Below are 20,472 nucleotides of genomic sequence, written 5' to 3'. Positions count from 1 at the left end.
CGATTAACAACGGTCTATGCGAGTTGTGAAGATACGGTTTTATATTTCCTTAAACTTTTTTTGTTTACTACAAAATGGTACGAAAAGATCAAATGAAAAGGTGGCCCATGTTTCCCCACCATACTATATAACGAATAATAAAAACTGTTCATCGTGCAACAATCGCACCAATACAGTTGTTCAGCTTTACAAATGTGTATTCTGAATTCCTTCGTTTAAATTGCAGTGTTTCCTACGAACCAGTAACTGTCGCTTAAAGTTACACCGAAATCGTGCTGCAGTTAAAAACTGGAAACACTCACGCTTCTGCACGACGAATTCCTTTTATCCAAACGCCGAATAATCTTCATTTCCAGCCTTGTGACGCCCCAAACTGGAGGTTCAGACGCGATTCAAGCGTTCTACCAATCAGCGTTGGAATCCAACCTGCAACGAATTATATTTTTTTGCTTCGATCATGAGCGGTTTGACCGAACATGTTGCGCTGTTGTTGTGTTTTTTTACCGGAGGTTAGATAAAGTTTCAGTGTGGACTATATAAGACAGTGAGGATACAGTCGTATAAAGTTAAAATATGTAGGTAATATATAGAGACTATATGGTGTTGTCAGTGTATATGATAATAGGGTGTATGTAATTACACGCAAAACGTGATTGTTTAAATAACATTGTCAGCTGGACCAATATATTTGTTAATGTCATTTTTTTTAGCTTTTAGTTTCATGCATTTATGACGTAATCCTGGACATCCAGTTAATTTCCAGGTACTGAAACACCAAGGCTCTATATCATGTACTGAACACATTGTATTAGGTAAGTTATGTGTTTATGAGTTTTCCACTATTTCCCAATATATTATAGCAGTAGTGGGGCGATGGAGATGGGACACCTTTTCCTTCTATTTTCCCGTCCCATCGTTGGTAAGCATGGAACATGCAAAGAATTATAAAACCTGTTGATTGTTTAAAACATGATCAGGTTATTTGAATATTATGTGCCAAAGATGTCCCGTCTTCCCCCACCCAACTATATGTAACGTCGATATTTCTCTTCCATATGTGAGAATATATTATCTTTAATGCTACGCAACTTCACCGACGAAAGCAAATATAGCCTTGCCATGCCACGCAATATTGCGGCGGATAAAAAAAACGATTTTACATATTACAGGAGGCTTAAAGTTAAGACATAAATGACAAAAAAAAACAGAATTTAGTTGGTTTACAAAAACTTTTAAAATAGTTGACAACACTGGCAAAATTCAAACTTTTTCGCGGGAGTTTATGGACACAGTTGAGTGAATACGAATGTCAATAAGTTTAATGAAAAATAATGTAAACATCGTTTATAAACTTTACATTTTGCAGTTCCTCTTTTCAAGTTGCACAAACAAACGACACTTAAAGCAAAAAATTGTTGTATTTTTTTGTAGTGTTAACAGAAACTAATACATTTTAATTTTTTAGAGTTTTCGTCACCGCGATTTTCATTGAAGTAGTTTGTTATATTTTGAAATATGGCTGATGAAATTGAAGCATTAGTTAACCGTTTTGAGTCACTTATGCGCCGTGTCGAGCTAGGGGTAACGATCAAAGACGCATTAACGCATTCTGATGGTGCTGCAACGTTTACAACGTTATATAAAGACGTGATGGAAATGCAGGATTTGGTTTCCTTAATGCGGGAAAGTGTAAACAAAACCAAAGTGGATATGGAACTTTTGAAGGTAATATATGAATACATATTGACAAAATTTTTTGATTTATCTTCTAAAAATCATAGTATTGTAACAACGAAGAGAAAATTTGTGGCAGAGTTGTTTACTGCGCCAACCAAGAGGTTATTGGTTCAATGCTCTTCACTGCTACCAATGTTGAAAAATGTGTCTTTTCAACCATAAATAAATAAAAATCATCATAAAACAAAACATTCACCCACATTGGCCACATAGAAATATTCGTGATAACTCCAAAGCTGGCAAGATGTGTATAAAATGGAATGCGAGGATATGGCAAGTTATATTGTGTATGAAACTGATTATATTTATTTAATACATACAAGGGAACAAACAGAAAGCCCCATCTGTTCGTTGTTTTGAATAAGTTGATCTTCGCTGTCATATTCAAAGATAAAAACAATTAATTTTATGTTAAAATCTGTTTTAATTCTGTTTCTTGATAAATTGTTTAGGCGAATTATGAAAGCATGAAATCTGTTGAGAAAAATGTTGATGGCATGTTGTTGTTTGCGTTGAAGAATTCGGCTGTCTGTGTAAAACGTGAAATATTGGACAATATTAGTAAGTTTTTATATAAATATATAATATGTGTTGCTTTAAAACAAAACAAAAACAGTAAAATAGTATTTCAGTTTAGTAGATGATTGTGCTTCTAAAGCAGGGTTTTAATTATGTAAATCCTTTAATGAAAATGGCTGTTTATTTTGACACGCAACTAGAATGTCCTTGAAAGTTGAAATAAAGCACAAATAATTTTATTTTACAAATTTAAGCCCCAGAAAACAAAGAAAATTTAGCTCCGAGGAAAAAAACAATAATTCCGCAGTTGAATCCTTTGACATCGAAGGAGTTTGCCTCAGTTCCCAAGTAAGTGACAATTATAACATATATATGTTAGCCTGTGGTTGGTACTTAAGCTTTGCAAATGCTTGAAAACTTCATAAAGATTTAGTTCAGATTTTCCATAATCCTATACTATATAGGCCTATATCTAATATCTGTAATATGTGCTTTTGCTAGTTTAGTCAGTAAAACTAATATTCTGTTACTTCTGCTACCAGACATAATGTAAATAACCTTTGAGCGACCTGTTCGGTATAAAAAATAGCGTATTTTTAACATTTGATCTGCTATCTGGCAAGACCGCATCAGGGAATGTGTAATAAAACTTATCTTGGTTAAAACTACTCTCTTCTTTCCTGAGATTTCTCATACCAAAAAGAAATTGTTTAGAAAATGCTTTTTACACCAGATACGTCCGAAGTCATTTGTCATTGGACCAAGTGTTGGCTGGCATAGCTGAGGTGAATCATATTCTTCATGAAAAATATACGTTTCTTGCAAAACCAAGAAAATTATTGTCGGTTAAAGAAGATAAAAGAAGAGCAGTTTATCTTGAACAAGCCAAAGAAGTGAAAGGTTTGTTGTGTGTCTAGTCTGCAAAATTTGGCATTTTATGGCACGCTGGCAAGGTATAACACGTGCACGACTGCAAATTTTCAAGTGCAAGCTTACATTTCATTAAATATTCGGTAAGCAGAGTACGGAAAATTATATTTTGTTTATTGGTTGATTAAATGGCTTTCATGGATTAAACTTATAACCAAAATTTTTAAACAAAACTGAGCGAGCATGCGTTAAGTTGCGTAGTCTGCAGATTTTGGAAAATTGACGTTCCCAATAAAAGTTAATAGTTTGTTCCCACAGGAACAACTTATTCCACTTTTTTCATGGATGATGACATAAAACGATATTCCAAATCACTTAAATTGAAACCTAAGACTAAAGACACCGTGTTTTTAATTCTACGACACCTTGGTAGATTGAAAGAAATCCACAGAAGTAAAATTACAAGATATTGTATCCTCACTGCATAAAACACCACTTAAAATGATTCTCTGTTATATTATGTGCATAATAAACTGTAAAACACAATAAAATACATTGCATCAATAACTGTTGAATATTAAAGTGCAGCAAGGAGCTGGAAGAGCAAAAGGAATGCACAAAAACAAGTTTGATGTAAAATAAAATATAACCAATTTATGTTTAAAACAATAACAGTTGCTAGAACACTACAGATTTTCTGTAATGTTTTAGTAGTTTTCAAATTGTGTATGTGCAACAAAATGTCTGAATAAAGTTTTTGATATAACTTGATATACAAAAGTTTTCTAAATAAATTCTTGATTGTTGATTATATCTCAATTTAAACTGTTTTGGCTTTCATTATTTTAAAGAATTAAAAAAATTTTCCATAAATATTTTAAAATCTATATTTTAGTGGCTTTTGTTTTTGCTTATTTTTACTTTCAGACTTGCAATATTATCTTGGATTGTTTATAAGAAGGTAAGCAAGTAACAGACCATTGCATAAAAATCCTATCGCACCAAAAGACCAGAATCCGTAGTATTGGAATAAGAATCCACCAATTGTAGGCGAGACACTTCGAATTAATGAATGAACCGCCATACTTACTCCTAGCATGGATCCTGCAAATAGTAGATAAAGTAAAGAACAATTTGGTATGGCAGTCATTTTTTTGTTAGTATGAAAACAACCAAAAAACAGTTCTGCAATAGATAAAAAGATTTCTACAAAAGAAAATTCAGCCCTAAACTGAAGAGATATTTGGTATTACAGTCATTTATTTTTGTTGGTTTGAAAATAACAAAAACACAGTTTTGCATAAAATTGCTGATGCATTTCAAGAACATCAGTTGTCTGATTCTTTCACAGAAAACGTTGTCAAAATATGAAAGTAATTTACCTGTATCTTCTGATTGAACAGTCTTAGTAAGCATGGCTTGGATAACTGTAGAGAAAACTGCACCTGCTACCACCATGGGTATAAGGGAAATACAGAACCCTATGACACCATTCACCAAGATTGACATGAGAGCATTGGAGACGCACAATACAGCAACACAACCATTTATTAACGACCATTCATTGAATCCTCTCTTTGTAAGCCGTCCTATTACCAATCCTTGTGAAATCTAAACAACAATGGAAATTTAAAACTTCAGTAATAAAGATATAATTTCAGGAGCACATCTTGTTTAAATCTGCAACTGAGTTTTAAAAGCTTTGGAAATTAAGAACTAGATTTTTAAAATTGAAGCTTATATAATAATTCATATAACAATGCAACTAAATATATTGCAATCTGGGTGTTAATTATCTTCAAACCACTAGACTGTGTTTAACCAGCTTCTGGAATGGTATTTTAAAGTTTTGGACTGAAATCCAATTTTTTGATAAACAATATAAAGTCAAATTAACTTATGCTCCTTTCAATGCTCAATAAACATTTGCGACAAAACAAGTTTTAACCTCCAGTAACTCCAACTTACAATGGACAAAAATCCAGCATAGGATAAAACGTATCCGTTCGCTTCGGCTGAAAGATGAAAATGATTTAAAGCGATCATGCTAAACATCCCATGGAGGATCCCGACAGGAAGTCCGGACAACATCTTCACGAAGAGGAGTTTCCTCGCTGAAGGATTCTTCCATATCAGAGAGGTAAAGACATCAAAGTCGAGTAGTTTTTTCGACTTTTTTAAAGTTTTCTAAAAAAGAACGAATATAAAAATGATAAGTTTAATATTTTGATTGAAAACTGATTGGTTTACAACTCTAACAGAAAGAAACATTACTTCATGATTGTGGTTCACCAACTGAAAAATTATAGCAGACCAAAACCAACGGCATTGTAACTGCAACTGATTTTTGGACTCTTGCTAGTTTTCTGCTAAATCAAAAAATTCAATCTGGAAACTCCAGAAGCTTTCTACGCCTTTATGACATTGCTTTTTTAAATTGGGCACTGAATATCTTATTAAGAAAAAAGAAAGAGACCAAAAAATCCACAATACACTGGTTTTAAAAAGGTTGCCTCTTACAAGTCAAATATACCTGCATCAAATAATTGCTTCTTTTGATTAAGTCATGTTCACATCCCAACTACAACAATATCTCATACATCTTTCATGACAGAACCCACCTCTGTGTTTTCCTTTAAGATAAATCCTTTTGTGTTCGATGGAATGAATAAAACCACAAGAACAATGCTTAACAGTGAACCACAAGCTGCCACGAATGCTGCAACTTGTTCATTAGCATACGTTGTACACCAACCACCAATAACTGGCCCCAACACCATACCAACTGCATATGAAAGACCAAGCTTCCCCAACTTGTCGGGTCTTTCAGAAGGTTCAGTTAGATCTGTGATCACCATCTGTGCTCCTAAAATTAAGAGATTTTATCTTGCCACCAGACAAAGAATGGTTTAGATAAATTTATAAAATCTTCAGTTATATATTGTTAACATAGACAGTGGCACAACCAAGAATTTTAAGAGCGTTTAATCAAACAAGCCTTAGAATAACACACTATAACTTTTTTTTTCAAATACACCATATCAGAATATTTAAAACAGCGACAGACGGAATTAGCAGCAAAATGAGGGACGTTCAGGTGGTTTAAGAATTTGAAATGTTGGCCAACCTATATTGTATGATATTAGTAACAAATAACACACCCACCTTGCATAGCGTGCATGAATACTGAAGGTAAACGAGACAAGAAAATAATGAACACAGTATTTGCGACACCTAGTAAAAAGTAGCTGAGAAACGCTGATATGAAAGCCAATGCAAGAGCATATTTGCAACCAAACAGATCACCAAATCTTGAAAAAATACCAAGATTAACAAAATATATTTGCTGGAGTAAAATTGTAGGCATGCGGCGTATTGTTTTAAATGCTAATTCATAAACCTATTGAAAGCCTGTAGCACTACAGGTATGCTGGTATAACTAATCGACTTTTTAAAAAATCAAAATGAAAAAGATACCTGCCAAACAAAGGTCCTCCCATCAGTTGCACGACAGCAAACGTGGTTTGTAAGTTGCCAAAGGTGATCGGGTCTACATCAAACTTTTGGGTCAAATACTACGAGATAAAATATGCAATTTATTAAATAATTAAATATGCAATTTATTAAATAATTAAATAAGTCTTTTTTGTGGAGGGGGGGGTGTGTGTTTTATAGTCTTTAGTAAATTTTGACATTCTCTTTCGAACATATGTATTTCATAACCTTAGATTTTAAAGTATATTATACTTGTCCATGAAAAACAAATAAAAAAATATGTTCAAGTTAAAATATGACTTATGTTTTAAGTTAAAACAGAAATATTTGTGCAGAGATATAAGCAATCTGTACTTACTGGCAAAGTTCCAATTTGTATCCAAAAACACAAAGCATAAAGTGTTACATTGAGGTGAGACAACAGGATAATCCTGTTTTTATCAAAATTCACCATATTTTACATTAACCTAATGCTTGTATTCTGCAAAGGAAAGCTAATATAAAACGATAGAAATTTTTCGGAGCTAAAAAATTGAAATGCTGCAGCAAGTAGAAATTACTATTGACTGCATAGAGCTAATAGTGAAATGGTCATGCCTTGTTAGTTTATGCTTATTTTAAACTCTATCATGATTTAGAGTGCGGTTTATAATAAATAGAAGGAAAAAAAGTTAAATTAAAGCAGTGTACGTTTAGTTTTAACACTTTGTTTACATTGGACACATATGCTTTATAATATTACCAGTTATCCAATTACAATTAAAAATTGACCCGCAAAGTTACATACGGATTTATAGTAAAATACATCCAAACATTTCTGTGAAAAAAGTTAACCAAAAGTTACGATTCTTGTCACAAAAAGATTCAAAAATTGAAAATCTGATTTAATCAGAAAAAGATTGAAAGGACAAAAAATGGAGTTATTAAAATATTTGTAAGCCAGCAACTGATTAATATAGTATTGTTATATTCCATGGGGCATTTATGGCAAAACACCCAGTTCCACTAGTGTGTCTCGCCATAGGACCTCACCCATGTAGAAAAATAGTGTTGCGCTAATTTGAAATCATTTCAGTAACCTTGGTGAAACATTTAAAAGATTTTTAAAAGATCAAAATAATCAAACAGGCTAACTGTGATTTCTGGATGTAAGTTTGATGTTTACAGAAGTTAAAACGATAAAAGGCATCTTGAAACTCTAAAGCGATAAAACTACAGAAGAGAAAAAAGTTTTGTGCGTCTCAGTACCACATCACACAGTAAGGGTAATTGGCATGGTGACCCATGTTTAACTTGTGAACTTGTTATAAACCACATAGACATAGCATAGATGGTGGGGCATGATTAGCAGGAAAGGCACAATTTAACTGGCCGTGTTATAAACACCTTTTTACAATGACAATAATAGATTTAACTAACCAGAATGATTTACTTTTGTTTGAAACAGAAGAAGGAATGTTCAGATTAAATCTCTACTGAATTGGACTGCCTCCACTAGCATAGCATACTTGTCCTCTGAAGCACCTTGATGTATTGACACAGTACCTTAAAATTTCGGATGGACTGACAGTTAAAAAATTACAACGCCAGCAAAATGTAAAACGACCTGGACCAGCAGGCTGTTCTATTTCACTCCCTAAGTTATCCATTTTGTGCTAGTGCTTGTTTCAACCACTGCGACACTACACCAAGTCTATGGGCCAATGGCAACTGGCATGTAGTTGTAACAAGATGGTGAAGACAAAGTTGTTCTGGAAGTAAACGCTTGTCAGCTTCCTTCTGCAAACAACAGATGACAAAATCCACGAGATCCGGTGAGAAATGTTCGGGTGGCAATCGTGGTGCGTCATCGTTTACAATGCATTGCATTATCTCCATAGGAACAACACCTTTGGAACCTGGAGAGAAAAAACAGAAAGTTGAAGATGGTCCAGAGATTTTTAGGTGAAGGAAAACTCAGGATTAGAATAAGTGTTAAAAAGATATCAAGCGCATCTGTATTGCCTGGGACAATCAGAAGTACAGTATTAAACATGGATGTCCAAAAATTCAATTTAAGGAAGCAGGAATAGAATTGTTATATATAATAACAGGATTAATATGACACTGTTAAAGCCCTCAAGTACGTCAGACATAGGGTAGCGTTTAGAAAAGGATAATAGTGACATAGCACAAAGGTTTGCCAACCTGCTATCTTGGCCGCAAGTTGAGGGTACGGGAAATTTCCAAGTGCTAGTTCGCAAAGAGACAACCCAAAACTCCATACATCAGAGTAGATTGTATAATCCCTTCCAACCACTCTCTCTGGTGCCATGTATGCATTAGTGCCAACATATGTCCTTGCAATGGAATCCACTAATTGGGTGCTCACACCAAAGTCACATAGCTTAATCTGGCCCGAACTGTTAACCAATACATTGGAAGGCTTCACGTCTCTATGCATGATACGCAAACTCCATAGATGTTTCAAACCAAATGAAATTGCACTGTATGATATGGGAAGTTAGTTAGATCATTTTTAGCTGTTTTTAAGCCAGTATGGGTAATTCACATAGGGGTAAACAGAGGCTTTTGAAAAAGAATTCTTTAGTAACCCATTAGAGCAATTGGTTGATTTTTATATAAATGTTTAACTGGTTCCCAAAATATGCATGGTAGCATACAACTACAGTAATACAATTTTTTAAGTAGAAATTTAGTCAATGACTTAAAAGCCCAAGACGAAAAAAGTATTTAAACAAAACAGAAAAGCAACACTTTCATATTTAAGTTTTACCTCGCCACATTTCTTAACACAGGTTCCGGTACCACTCCATGTTTATCCAGTGAACCACCATCCATAAACTCAGTGCACAACAAAACACGGTTTTCATCAAAATAAGCTCCATAGAATGAAATAATAAAAGGAGATCCATTGCACCTGTGTAACAAAATGTTGTTTAAACTTAAATTATAAACTCTAGGCTATTTCTACAAATATAAGAGTTGTCAGGCTGCTACTTATATGCTTTATCTAAACATGGGTCATAAACTTTGTTATCGAAATAAAGAGTGTAAGATACGATCATTTAACCTTTAAAATTTAAAGATTGTTAAATCAATGAAAATTAAAATCAAACTAACCTTGAGCCAAGCAAGTTATTATCAGTAATTTTATTGAGCGGTGGTTTTCGATTAAGTTGGTCTTCATAAATTTTGTATAATCAGTCGATAGGTTGCCAAAAAATTAATTTTGAGCATTGGTGCACCACTTTTAATCATTACATAACATAAACTTCTAATAAATAAGATACGGCATTCTTTACATACTTTCGTAATATTTTAAGCTCCAAAAGAATTCGTTTTTGCTCTTCATCCGTTAAATCTAAAGTTATCGACTTTACTGCGGTGATTGTACCAGACTGTCGGTGCACGGCTCTCTGCACAACTCCACTGTTGCCGTTACCGATTGTTTCTAGAAACAGCAAAGTATTGTTGCCAATTTGCCCAACTTCAAATGAGTCTGTATTTCCTGCTGGTGAGTTTCTGTCATTTTCACAAGCTAAACTACTACAAGGTTCTTGTGCTTGCATGGCATCATCAACAGTGATATCCAAGTTGTTTGATAAAATTTTTGAAGACGCAGTTGGCGCAATCGCAACTTTTAAATCATGGACGTTTCTACTTCTCGCTGGTTTACTGTTTTTTGGATAAACCACTAAACTTGGCAGGTGGGGAAGACCGTTGCCCTCATGCACGAAAGCGCCGCCTTGACTGTAGGTTGGTGCCATGTGAAAATTTATCATGGCGTGAAGTTCTTCATCTGACTTCACGGTGATACGATCACCATCCTCATCTTTATATTCAAAGTATGTCGCCAACAATTTGTCATCACTTGCCTGAAAGTTAATCAAAGTTAACAATCTTTATTAACGAAAATTGATTAAATCACATCATAATAATATACGTGTGTTTGGTCGGCAACCATAGCAGATTATATAACAGTCTAATCAATTTATTAAACTAACTAGAATCCCACTATTGTTAAAATCACGCCATTACTCGTAGACCATTTAAAACATGCATGAACATATCGATAACATATACAACAACAATGATTCAAAACCTGGGCTATTGCGTCCAATACGTCTTGGAACGTGACCGTCCTTGGAGACGAAATGTGCCAATCGACCTGGACGTCATCACTGAGATAGATCTGTATTATAAGAGGTTCCTCCATAATAATGAAGTGTCTGCACTAGGCGCCGTTACCACATTCTTGCCAGGAAAACACCAGGACTTTCGAGATAAAAATAAAAAGAGGGCAGAGTCCGCGAACCCAGAATTGAAAATAAAGCAGAAATTCTACGTAAAGCTGAACTGACTACAAAAATCGTAACTGTAAAATGAAGATTTGAAGATTTTAGGCATACTGTTATATGTTTTAAAACGCCATACCAAGAAAAAATGACCCTTGCGCCACATTTTTCTCAGTCCAAAACAGATTACGTTATCCATTACGTAATGTATCTCACGATACCATATACCTTCTGTGTTCAGCCAGAGATAAGAAAAAACCCTTACGTCATTCGGTTTTTTCCCTTTCGTCATTTCAGATCCTGTCAATCAAAGCCTAGTAGCACACCAAGGTGATCCTAGAATACAGATATTTTAGCGGCCATTTTCGATACCTTCTACTGGTGCCACCAACCTAAAATTTGGACACTGTACTAACTAAACCCCAGCGGTACTGATTCTTAAATAAAAAATTAAAATTTCGAAAAAATATTAATTATGAATATTAATATTCGTCATAAAAACATATTTATAGAATTTTCTCCCGTTCCAGCTTCGAATATGTTATAGCGCTACGTAATAGCTACAAAATGAAACATTATTTTCTTTAAAAAAGTGCGGGGATAGATGTTAAATATGAAAAAGTATGATCATAACTCGAATCATATAAATATTATATTTTCGATTTTTTTTGCGAAAATATAACTCACGCATACATCTATGTAGGTCACTAGCATGTTATCCCCATCAAAAAAAAATTAATTTCAACTTTTTTTTATAACTGAATATTAATATTCGTCATAAAAATATATTTATAGAATTTTCTCCCGATCCAGCTTCGAATATGTTATAGCGCTACGTAATACCTAAAAAATGAAACATCATTTTCTTCAAAAAAGTGCGGGGAAGGGTTCAGAATACAAACAAGTATGAGGGTCATAACCCGAATCATACAAGTATTAAATTTTAAAATATTTCGGCGAAAATATAACTTACGCATGCATCCATGTAGGTCACTCACATGTTATCCCCATCAAAAAAAAATTAATTTCAACTTTTTTTTATAACTGAATATTAATATTCGTCATAAAAACATATTTATAGAATTTTCTCCCGATCCAGCTTCGAATATGTTATAGCGCTACGTAATACCTAAAAAATGAAACATCATTTTCTTCAAAAAAGTGCGGGGAAGGGTTCAGAATACAAACAAGTATGAGGGTCATAACCCGAATCATACAAGTATTAAATTTTAAAATATTTCGGCGAAAATATAACTTACGCATGCATCCATGTAGGTCACTCACATGTTATCCCCATCAAAAAAAAAATTAATTTCAACTTTTTTTTATAACTGAATATTAATATTCGTCATAAAAACATATTTATAGAATTTTCTCCCGATCCAGCTTCGAATATGTTATAGCGCTACGTAATACCTAAAAAATGAAACATCATTTTTTTCAAAAAAGTGCGGGGAAGGGTTCAGAATACAAACAAGTATGGTCATAACTTGAATCATATAAATATTAAATTTTCGATTTTTTTCGCGAAAATATAACTTACGCATACATCTATGTAGGTCACTAGCATGTTATCCCCATCGAAAAAATAATTAATTTAATTTTTTTTTTAATTTGAATATTAATATTCGTCATAAAAATATATTTATGAAATTTTCTCCCGATCCAGCTTCGAATATGTTATAGCGCTACGTAATACCTAAAAAATGAAACATAATTTTCTTCAAAAAAGTGCGGGGATGGATGTTAAATATTGCGGAGAGTATTAATTACTCGTATTTTGGGTTATTTACGGTTATCCTGTCCGTACTTACGTACCTGGAAATATACCAAGAATTTTAATTTATTTGTTTCAATTAATACAAAGGATTGTTTGTTCTTGAAGCCTCTAAGATTAGCGCCTTTTATTGATAGGCTCGATCGAATTGTCGCAGACAATAATAAATGTCTAAAGGAAAGGAAGATAAACCTGTTTGTTTTAGAAACGCCTGAAGTAGAGGTGCAAGGTCGCTTTCGCCCATATTATGATAATCTTTGCACCTCCGTTATTTAAATTGGCGAATGTGTTCATCTTTGGCATTTAAAGAGTTTTAACGCTGTTGGTAAGCTCCACCAGGAGAGGAGTTTTGTGCAGTTGTAATCCAAACACTTTACTATTCTGCAAACTGACACGATGCAGAATTAATAGAAGAGTAAAAAGTGAGGAATAGTGACCAAACATTTAGTGATCTCCTCGTTGTCTGTTCGTTGATCATACCTGTAGAATATAACAGAGCATTCTTCTCCCATTTTGGCTCTGGAAACAACCTTGCGGTTTGTTTCCCTGAAATCCCAATCGGATATCGAACAACACGTGCCCTCGCACCACGATGAGCAAACTTGCCACGTGTACATTTAGTTGACATCTATAAAGCAGAAACGTACAGATAGTAATGACAAACATAAACAAACGTAGAGCATATTGTACGCTAGCATTGTAGATACGTTACAGAACAAATAGCAAAACTAACCTTTGTCGCCATCACGTTTGTTTTACTTGAGAAAGATGATCTTCAGATTTCGTAAAAAAATTCGGCAGAACTTCGGTATATTTGCAATATAATATCACTGTGTCAACTGTCAGAGTAACGGTGTTCACAGGAACTGGAATGACTGCACCTCTAAACAGGGTTTATGTACAACTTTCACTAACGAGGCTCCAAACTCTGATTAAAGCTTCACCGCCACTTCAAAGGTCGGGTGCGAACATTATCAACACGGAGATATCATACTCGAGCCAAACAAGTGAACAGTTACAATAACAACAACATGTTATTGCAAAACAAACGTTCAGTTACAAAAACAACTTTTGTTTTCCAAGTTTGAATGAAAAATAAAGTCAATTAACAGTGAAGTGACATGAACTATATCAATATTCTTCACAATATTTAATACCCATCCCCGCACTCATCAGTTGAAGAAATTAATGTTTCATTGTTTAGTTATTCAGGAGCACTATTACATTTCAAAGTTTGTCTGATGCAAGACTCTATAAATATGTTTTTATGACATATATTAATAGTCATTTTAAAAGATCTTAATTAATGAACAATGCTGTATAAAAATGAACCGTGTCGTTGTACATACACTTTAACAATTCTAAGCATATTAGACACACAACTGTAAATATTTACTGTTATAATTTTGTTATAAAAACATTTATGTGGATTAATATGTACTATTTTTGCGTTCGTGCAAAAAAATATATAAACACGAAATTCGAGTAATTAATACTCTCCGCAATATTTAACATCCATCCCCGCACTTTTTTGAAGAAAATTATGTTTCATTTTTTAGGTATTACGTAGCGCTATAACATATTCGAAGCTGGATCGGGAGAAAATTCTATAAATATGTTTTTATGACGAATATTAATATTCAGTTATAAAAAAAAGTTGAAATTAATTTTTTTTTTGATGGGGATAACATGTGAGTGACCTACATGGATGCATGCGTAAGTTATATTTTCGCCGAAATATTTTAAAATTTAATACTTGTATGATTCGGGTTATGACCCTCATACTTGTTTGTATTCTGAACCCTTCCCCGCACTTTTTTGAAGAAAATGATGTTTCATTTTTTAGGTATTACGTAGCTCTATAACATATTCGAAGCTGGATCGGGAGAAAATTCTATAAATATGTTTTTAGGACGAATATTAATATTCAGTTATAAAAAAATTTTGAAATTAATTTTTTTTTCGATGGGGATAACATGCTAGTGACCTACATAGATGTATGCGTGAGTTATATTTTCGCAAAAAAAATCGAAAATATAATATTTATATGATTCGAGTTATGATCATACTTTTTTATATTTAACATCTATCCCCGCACTTTTTTAAAGAAAATAATGTTTCATTTTGTAGCTATTACGTAGCGCTATAACATATTCGAAGCTGGAACGGGAGAAAATTCTATAAATATGTTTTTATGACGAATATTAATATTCATAATTAATATTTTTTCGAAATTTTTATTTTTTATTTTAGAATCGATACCGCTGGGGTCTAGTTAGTACAGTGTCCAAATTTTAGGTTGGTGGCACCAGTAGAAGGTATCGAAAATGGCCGCTAAAATATCTGTATTCTAGGATCACCTTGGTTAGTAGCACCACCTTGCGACTAGACTATATCTGCGTTAGAAAAAAATATAAAAGCGTATAGTTTATTCATATTGCTTGTATATAAGGAAAAATTCTGTGCTATAACAGCACCGAAAATCAGACGACGGAAGGGGTAAACGCTCTAAAAATTCGCCCTTCGTTCTTGCAAACTTTAGACATGGTTTATTGTATATTTAAGCGCAGAAGCGCAGTTCATAAATTGATATAGATGATAGATCTGTTAGATAGAGTTAATAGTCCTAGCTCAAATTACAACTTGCTCAGAGACGCAGTAGTAAATCCTACAATTCACAGCTGGATTAACCTCCAAGATTATTTTTCCCGGTCTAGTTGTTTACGCGGTCAGTCAGCAATAACTTTGCAGCCGGAAGGATAAAACGGGATTCCAAAAGTTCTGTTGTCAACAAGCTTATAAATAAGACAGTTGATTAACTCATTTCATTTAAAGTTTAGCATAGCTCTTAGGAAGATGACGAAAACATCTAACAGGCCCTTTGTCCCCCAAAAAAACAGTACTAATCGTAATATACCTGCTGCAAAGTCGTTTGAGATGTATTTTAGTAAATTCTGGGAAAGAAGATTATAACTTTTTAGATAGTGCTTAAAACGATCCTAATTGCTGGAGTAAACAACCAAAGAATAAACAACTATGTGAAAAAGTTTCGCGTTTCGACGTTCGGGACAACACTAAAAGGAGGGATGGAGGGACGGGGGGACGGAGGGAAACTGAGTACTAAAAGGAGGGAAGGGAGGGACGGAGGGAAGGAGGGAAAATACCGTTACTAAAAGGAGGGAAGGAAGCAAAATGGAGGGACGGAGGGAAACAATAATTCCTTTGCTTAAACCTATGGGCGGAGGGAAACTATTTTTAACCCAAAATAAGTGGAGGGACGGTAGGGAAACTGGTGGAGGGATGGAGGGAAACTATTTTTCACTCAAAATAAGTGGAGGGACGGTAGGGAAACTGGTGGAGGGACGGAGGGAAACTATTTTTCGTCCAAAAAAAGTGGAGTGACTTTCCCTACCGTCCCTCCACTTTTTTGGGCGAAAAATAGTTTACCTCCGTCCTTCTACCAGTTTCCCTACGGTCACTCCACTTTTTTTGGACGAAAAATAGTTTCCCTCCGCCCCTACACCAGTTTCCCTACCATCCCTCCACCATTTCCCTACTGTCCCTCCACTTATTTTAGGTAAAAATTAGTTTCCCTCCGTCCCTCTACCAGTTTCCCTCTGTTCCTCCACTTATTTTGGGTAAAAATTAGTTTCCCTCCGTCCCTCCACCAGTTTCCCTACCGTCCCTCCACTTATTTTAGGTAAAAATTAGTTTCCCCCCGTCCCTCTACCAGTTTCCCTCTGTTCCTCCACTTATTTTGGGTAAAAATTAGTTTCCCTTCGTCCCTCCACTAGTTTCCCTACCGTCCCTCAACTTATTTTTGGTAAAAATTAGTTTCCCTCCGTCCCTCTACCAGTTTCCCTCTGTCCCTACGCCCATAGGGTTTAAGCAAAGGAATTTTTGTTCCCCTTCGTCCCTCCATTTTGCTTCCTTCCCTCCTTTTAGTAACGGTATTTTCCCTCCTTCCCTCCGTCCCCCCCTTCCCTCCTTTTAGTACTCAGTTTCCCTCTGTCCCTCCGTCCCTCTATCCCTTCTTTTAGTGTTGTCCCGACGTTCGGTTTCACGGCAGTTACTTGTGGCTATAGAGACACAGCATAATGTACCCACGTTGAATATGCCCAGTGTTACTTATAAGGTTAAAATGTGGTAATACGCAATTGAGTGGTATATTCGTGGTTTACCGAAGCCCGAATAAGCTTCGATCTCACGGCAGCACTGCGCGCATGTCTGGCGGCGATGATTGAAATGAACTTTTAATATTTGTATTACATAAGTTTGAAGGTGAATACGGAGGCTCCTTGGTCGAGATCGCTGCAAAAAAGAAAGTGTTTTCACAGAATAGCAAGAACTTTATTTAATTTATGTCGTTACGTCATTTTTAGAAATAACGAAGAAGCGCAAAATGATAGCAAGGGAAAAAGTGCGTAAATAGAGGTATTTCACATTCGTTAAAGCGTGGACGGTGATGGATGCTTGTTTAGGCAGACAGTTTATTTGTAATCGCGTATCAAAAATTGAAACATTCGCGGGATTTGTAATGTAAGTGTTTCACTAATTCTAATGATTCGTGTATATTGCTTGTATGATCTTTGTACATTTAATGCAACGTTTTTTATTAATAATAAAGTTACAACAGTCTATTGTTGATAAACAAATATACCTAATATTCTTTCTATTTTTCTTACCTGTTCAGATAGAATTCAGAACATCTTTTTGTTTAAAATACCTGGGTTTTGTAATTTAAGCAATGGATTCTGGAGATGGTTTAAAATCAAGTTCGAATATGGTGGTCCCTGATCTTCAAACTTTCGTGGAGATTGATCCCTATATTGAAAACTTCACTGGAGACATTAAACGGAGGTATGAGATGTTTTCGAAGACCAAGGCCAGGATTGAAGCTGCAGAAACAATGGAAAAATTTTCACAATCTTATAAAAATTTTGGTGTGAAAGGAAAACCTGATGGGTCAGTGCATTGTAAGGAATGGGTACCTGGGGCAAAGGCAGTTTATCTGCGTGGAGCTTTTAATAATTGGGAGCGATGGGGGTACAGTTACGAGAAAAAGGAGTTTGGTAAATGGGAATTAGTGTTACCACCAAAAGATGATGGAAGTTCTATGATTGAACATCTTAGTGAACTCATGCTTATTATACAAACGCATGATGACCAATATCTTGAAAGAATTTCCCCTTGGGCTACTTATGTCAAGCAGTTTGACAACCATGGGACATATAAGTGGATATTTTGGAATCCCCCTCAAAGCGAATTGTATCACTTCAAAAACCAACGCCCCAAAAAACCAAAGAGTTTAAGAATTTATGAAGCTCATGTTGGAATTGCTTCCAGTGAACCCAAAGTTGCTTCCTACAAAAACTTTACAGATACAGTTTTACCAAGAATAAAAAAACTTGGCTATAACTGTGTCCAACTAATGGCTATAATGGAGCACGCTTATTATGCGAGCTTTGGGTACCAGGTTACCAATTTCTTCGCTGCATCAAGTCGCTATGGTACACCTACAGAACTGCAAGAGCTGATCGATACAGCTCATGGCATGGGTCTCTATGTATTGTTGGATGTTGTACACAGCCATGCCTGCAAGAATGTCCTGGATGGACTGAATATGTTTAATGGAACGGACTCGTGTTTTTTCCATTCTGGTTCCAGGGGAGTCCACAGTCAGTGGGACAGCCGGCTCTTCAACTACTCAGAGTGGGAAGTGCTGAGGTTTCTCATTTCAAACCTTCGGTGGTATATGGAGGAATATAAGTTTGATGGTTTCCGGTTTGACGGAGTTACTTCTATGATCTACCATGACCATGCAATCTCAAGGGGGTTTTCAGGAGATTACCATGAGTATTTTGGCCTTCAGATGGACATGGAGTCATTGGTGTACCTGATTCTTGCCAATGATATGATAAAGACCTTCCTTCCCGATGCAATCACAATTGCAGAAGATGTTTCTGGGATGCCAGGAATGTGTAGGCCTGTCAGTGAAGGAGGGATTGGGTTCGATTACCGACTTGCGATGGCAATCCCAGACCAGTGGATTAAGATCCTTAAAGAGGCGCGGGATGAGGATTGGGACATGGATCATATCTTCCATACACTCACTAACCGAAGGCATGGGGAACTTTGCATTGCATACGCTGAGAGTCATGACCAAGCGCTTGTTGGAGATAAAAGCCTTGCTTTCTGGTTGATGGATAAAGAGATGTACACGCACATGTCAGAGTGCACCCACCTTACTCCTATCATTGATCGTGGCATCTCACTTCATAAGATGATTCGTCTCATTACACATGGTCTTGGAGGAGAGGGATATCTCAATTTCATCGGGAATGAGTTTGGTCATCCAGAGTGGCTGGACTTCCCAAGAGCCGGAAACAGTTCAAGTTACCATTATGCTCGCCGGCAGTTTCACCTTGTGGATGATAACCTGCTGAGGTATAAGTTCCTTTACAAGTTTGACTCTGCCATGCAGAATACAGAGGAAACATATGGTTGGTTAGCAGCAAAACAAGCCTATGTTAGTAGAAAGCACAACGGTGACAAGGTTTTCGTATTCGAGCGAGCCGGGGTCTTGTTTCTATTCAACTTCCATCATTCACAAAGTTTCACTGGTTATAGGGTTGGAGTCCAAAACCCAGGAAAATACAAGATTGTTTTAGATTCTGATGATTCAGAGTATGGGGGACACAATAGAAATGATAAGTCTGTAAGGTTCTTCACAGAAGAGATGGCTTTTGATGGTAGAGAGCATTCTATGCTCGTATATCTGCCTTGTAGATCTGCTATGATAATGGCAAAGGATGACACTGACTAGGCACTCTGCAACTCACACATGTGCTTATTAGTTAAATTTCGATAAACTGTTAGTACTTTTTACTACTGTTGTTTTGTGGTACATTTACATTTTGTCAGTGTTGGTTTCCTTAATCATAACCAAAGACTTAAGAGTTCATTTTCATCATTCATGCTAAAGAGTTTATAAAACATCATTTCTGTTTAATGTATATACTATATATCTATGTTTATGGAAAAATACCGTACTGTATTTATAGCATTATGCTGTAAAAGAATATTCGTTTAGTTTAAAGTGGATGGTATAGGTATTGCCTAATTTGAACTTTATAAAATTTAGTTTCATTGTCAACATTTCATTGCTATAATGTTGCATGTCAGTTTATATATTATATAGAGTCGTAGCAGCAAACATATTGCGTTGTACATGTAGCTTGTACATGGCTTGCCAAATACTTCGGTAGCCTATATTAGGGTGTTACAAAACTAGGAAAATTACAAGGTGGAAAAAATATAGTTAAAGGACTTTAGGACTATATGAGTAACCCTTTTTGTTTTGGCCATAAAACCATTTCACTACATCTACTTAGTGAGTTTGTGTAAAGTTTGAAATGCCATGTTTGTTATTAGTTTAGAATTAAGATTTTTATTATACTTTAATGTCGCAAAATGAACTTTATACTTACTTTAATTTATATACCGTTTGGGGTCTGTGTTTCTTGGCTGTTTGCTGTACAAAAATTATTAACAAAAGTAAACAATGCCATTTAAACAATTATTGCCTAAAAGTTTAACTCTTAAAGGTGCAATTTTTGTTTTTTAAGTTTAAAATAATATTAATTAACAGCTTCAAACGTTGCATGTAATTTATTTATTCACAGCGTGTTCAATAAATGCAGTTTTCGCTTATCATTTGCAGACTCTCAAAAAAAGCTAGAAAATTTTAGATGTAAATTCTGAAATCATTAATTT

General features: G+C 35.0%; 4 protein-coding genes and 1 long non-coding RNA gene across 6 annotated transcripts; 3 read left to right on the top strand and 2 right to left on the bottom strand.

Moving 5' to 3' along the window:
• The first annotated feature begins 683 nt into the window (after positions 1-683).
• LOC149727701 (SKA complex subunit 1-like) lies at positions 684-3,693 on the top strand. 2 transcript variants are annotated; one of them, XM_089888664.1, is made up of 6 exons: positions 684-812; positions 1,466-1,725; positions 2,190-2,298; positions 2,511-2,604; positions 2,990-3,156; positions 3,432-3,693. In XM_089888664.1, the coding sequence occupies exons 2-6, from the start codon at positions 1,516-1,518 to the stop codon at positions 3,473-3,475; spliced, it is 624 nt and encodes a 207-aa protein (XP_089744790.1). In that variant the 5' UTR covers positions 684-812; positions 1,466-1,515; the 3' UTR covers positions 3,476-3,693. The 2 variants fall into 2 exon arrangements, with proteins under 2 accessions (XP_089744790.1, XP_089744788.1); XM_089888662.1 differs by having other exon boundaries at positions 685-812; positions 3,445-3,693.
• On the bottom strand, positions 3,623-7,121 carry LOC149727700 (solute carrier family 22 member 18-like). Its single transcript, XM_089888651.1, has 7 exons — positions 6,980-7,121; positions 6,604-6,701; positions 6,292-6,437; positions 5,748-5,992; positions 5,095-5,313; positions 4,509-4,737; positions 3,623-4,230 (listed from the first exon to the last, which is right to left on the bottom strand). The coding sequence occupies exons 1-7, from the start codon at positions 7,073-7,075 to the stop codon at positions 4,064-4,066; spliced, it is 1,200 nt and encodes a 399-aa protein (XP_089744777.1). The 5' UTR covers positions 7,076-7,121; the 3' UTR covers positions 3,623-4,063.
• On the bottom strand, positions 7,096-11,011 carry LOC149727699 (dual specificity mitogen-activated protein kinase kinase 5-like). The gene is made up of 5 exons (XM_089888648.1): positions 10,727-11,011; positions 9,931-10,499; positions 9,398-9,541; positions 8,809-9,107; positions 7,096-8,519 (listed from the first exon to the last, which is right to left on the bottom strand). The coding sequence occupies exons 1-5, from the start codon at positions 10,838-10,840 to the stop codon at positions 8,263-8,265; spliced, it is 1,383 nt and encodes a 460-aa protein (XP_089744774.1). The 5' UTR covers positions 10,841-11,011; the 3' UTR covers positions 7,096-8,262.
• Positions 11,012-11,498: 487 nt separating this feature from the next.
• Positions 11,499-16,589, top strand: LOC149727698 (uncharacterized). Its single transcript, XR_016386046.1, has 2 exons — positions 11,499-13,504; positions 13,560-16,589. It is a non-coding gene; the product is annotated as an uncharacterized LOC149727698 (long non-coding RNA).
• A 780-nt stretch (positions 16,590-17,369) lies between these two features.
• Positions 17,370-20,420, top strand: LOC149727697 (1,4-alpha-glucan-branching enzyme-like). Its single transcript, XM_089888641.1, has one exon. The coding sequence runs from the start codon at positions 17,444-17,446 to the stop codon at positions 19,520-19,522; it is 2,079 nt and encodes a 692-aa protein (XP_089744767.1). The 5' UTR covers positions 17,370-17,443; the 3' UTR covers positions 19,523-20,420.
• The last annotated feature ends 52 nt before the right edge of the window (positions 20,421-20,472 follow it).

The sequence above is a fragment of the Ciona robusta genome, chromosome 11 (genome assembly GCF_009617815.1).
Source record: "Ciona robusta chromosome 11, ASM961781v2".
NCBI lineage: Eukaryota > Metazoa > Chordata > Ascidiacea > Phlebobranchia > Cionidae > Ciona > Ciona robusta.
The sequence above is the reverse complement of the archived record's forward strand: the minus strand, read 5'-3'. Positions and strand labels throughout refer to the sequence as shown.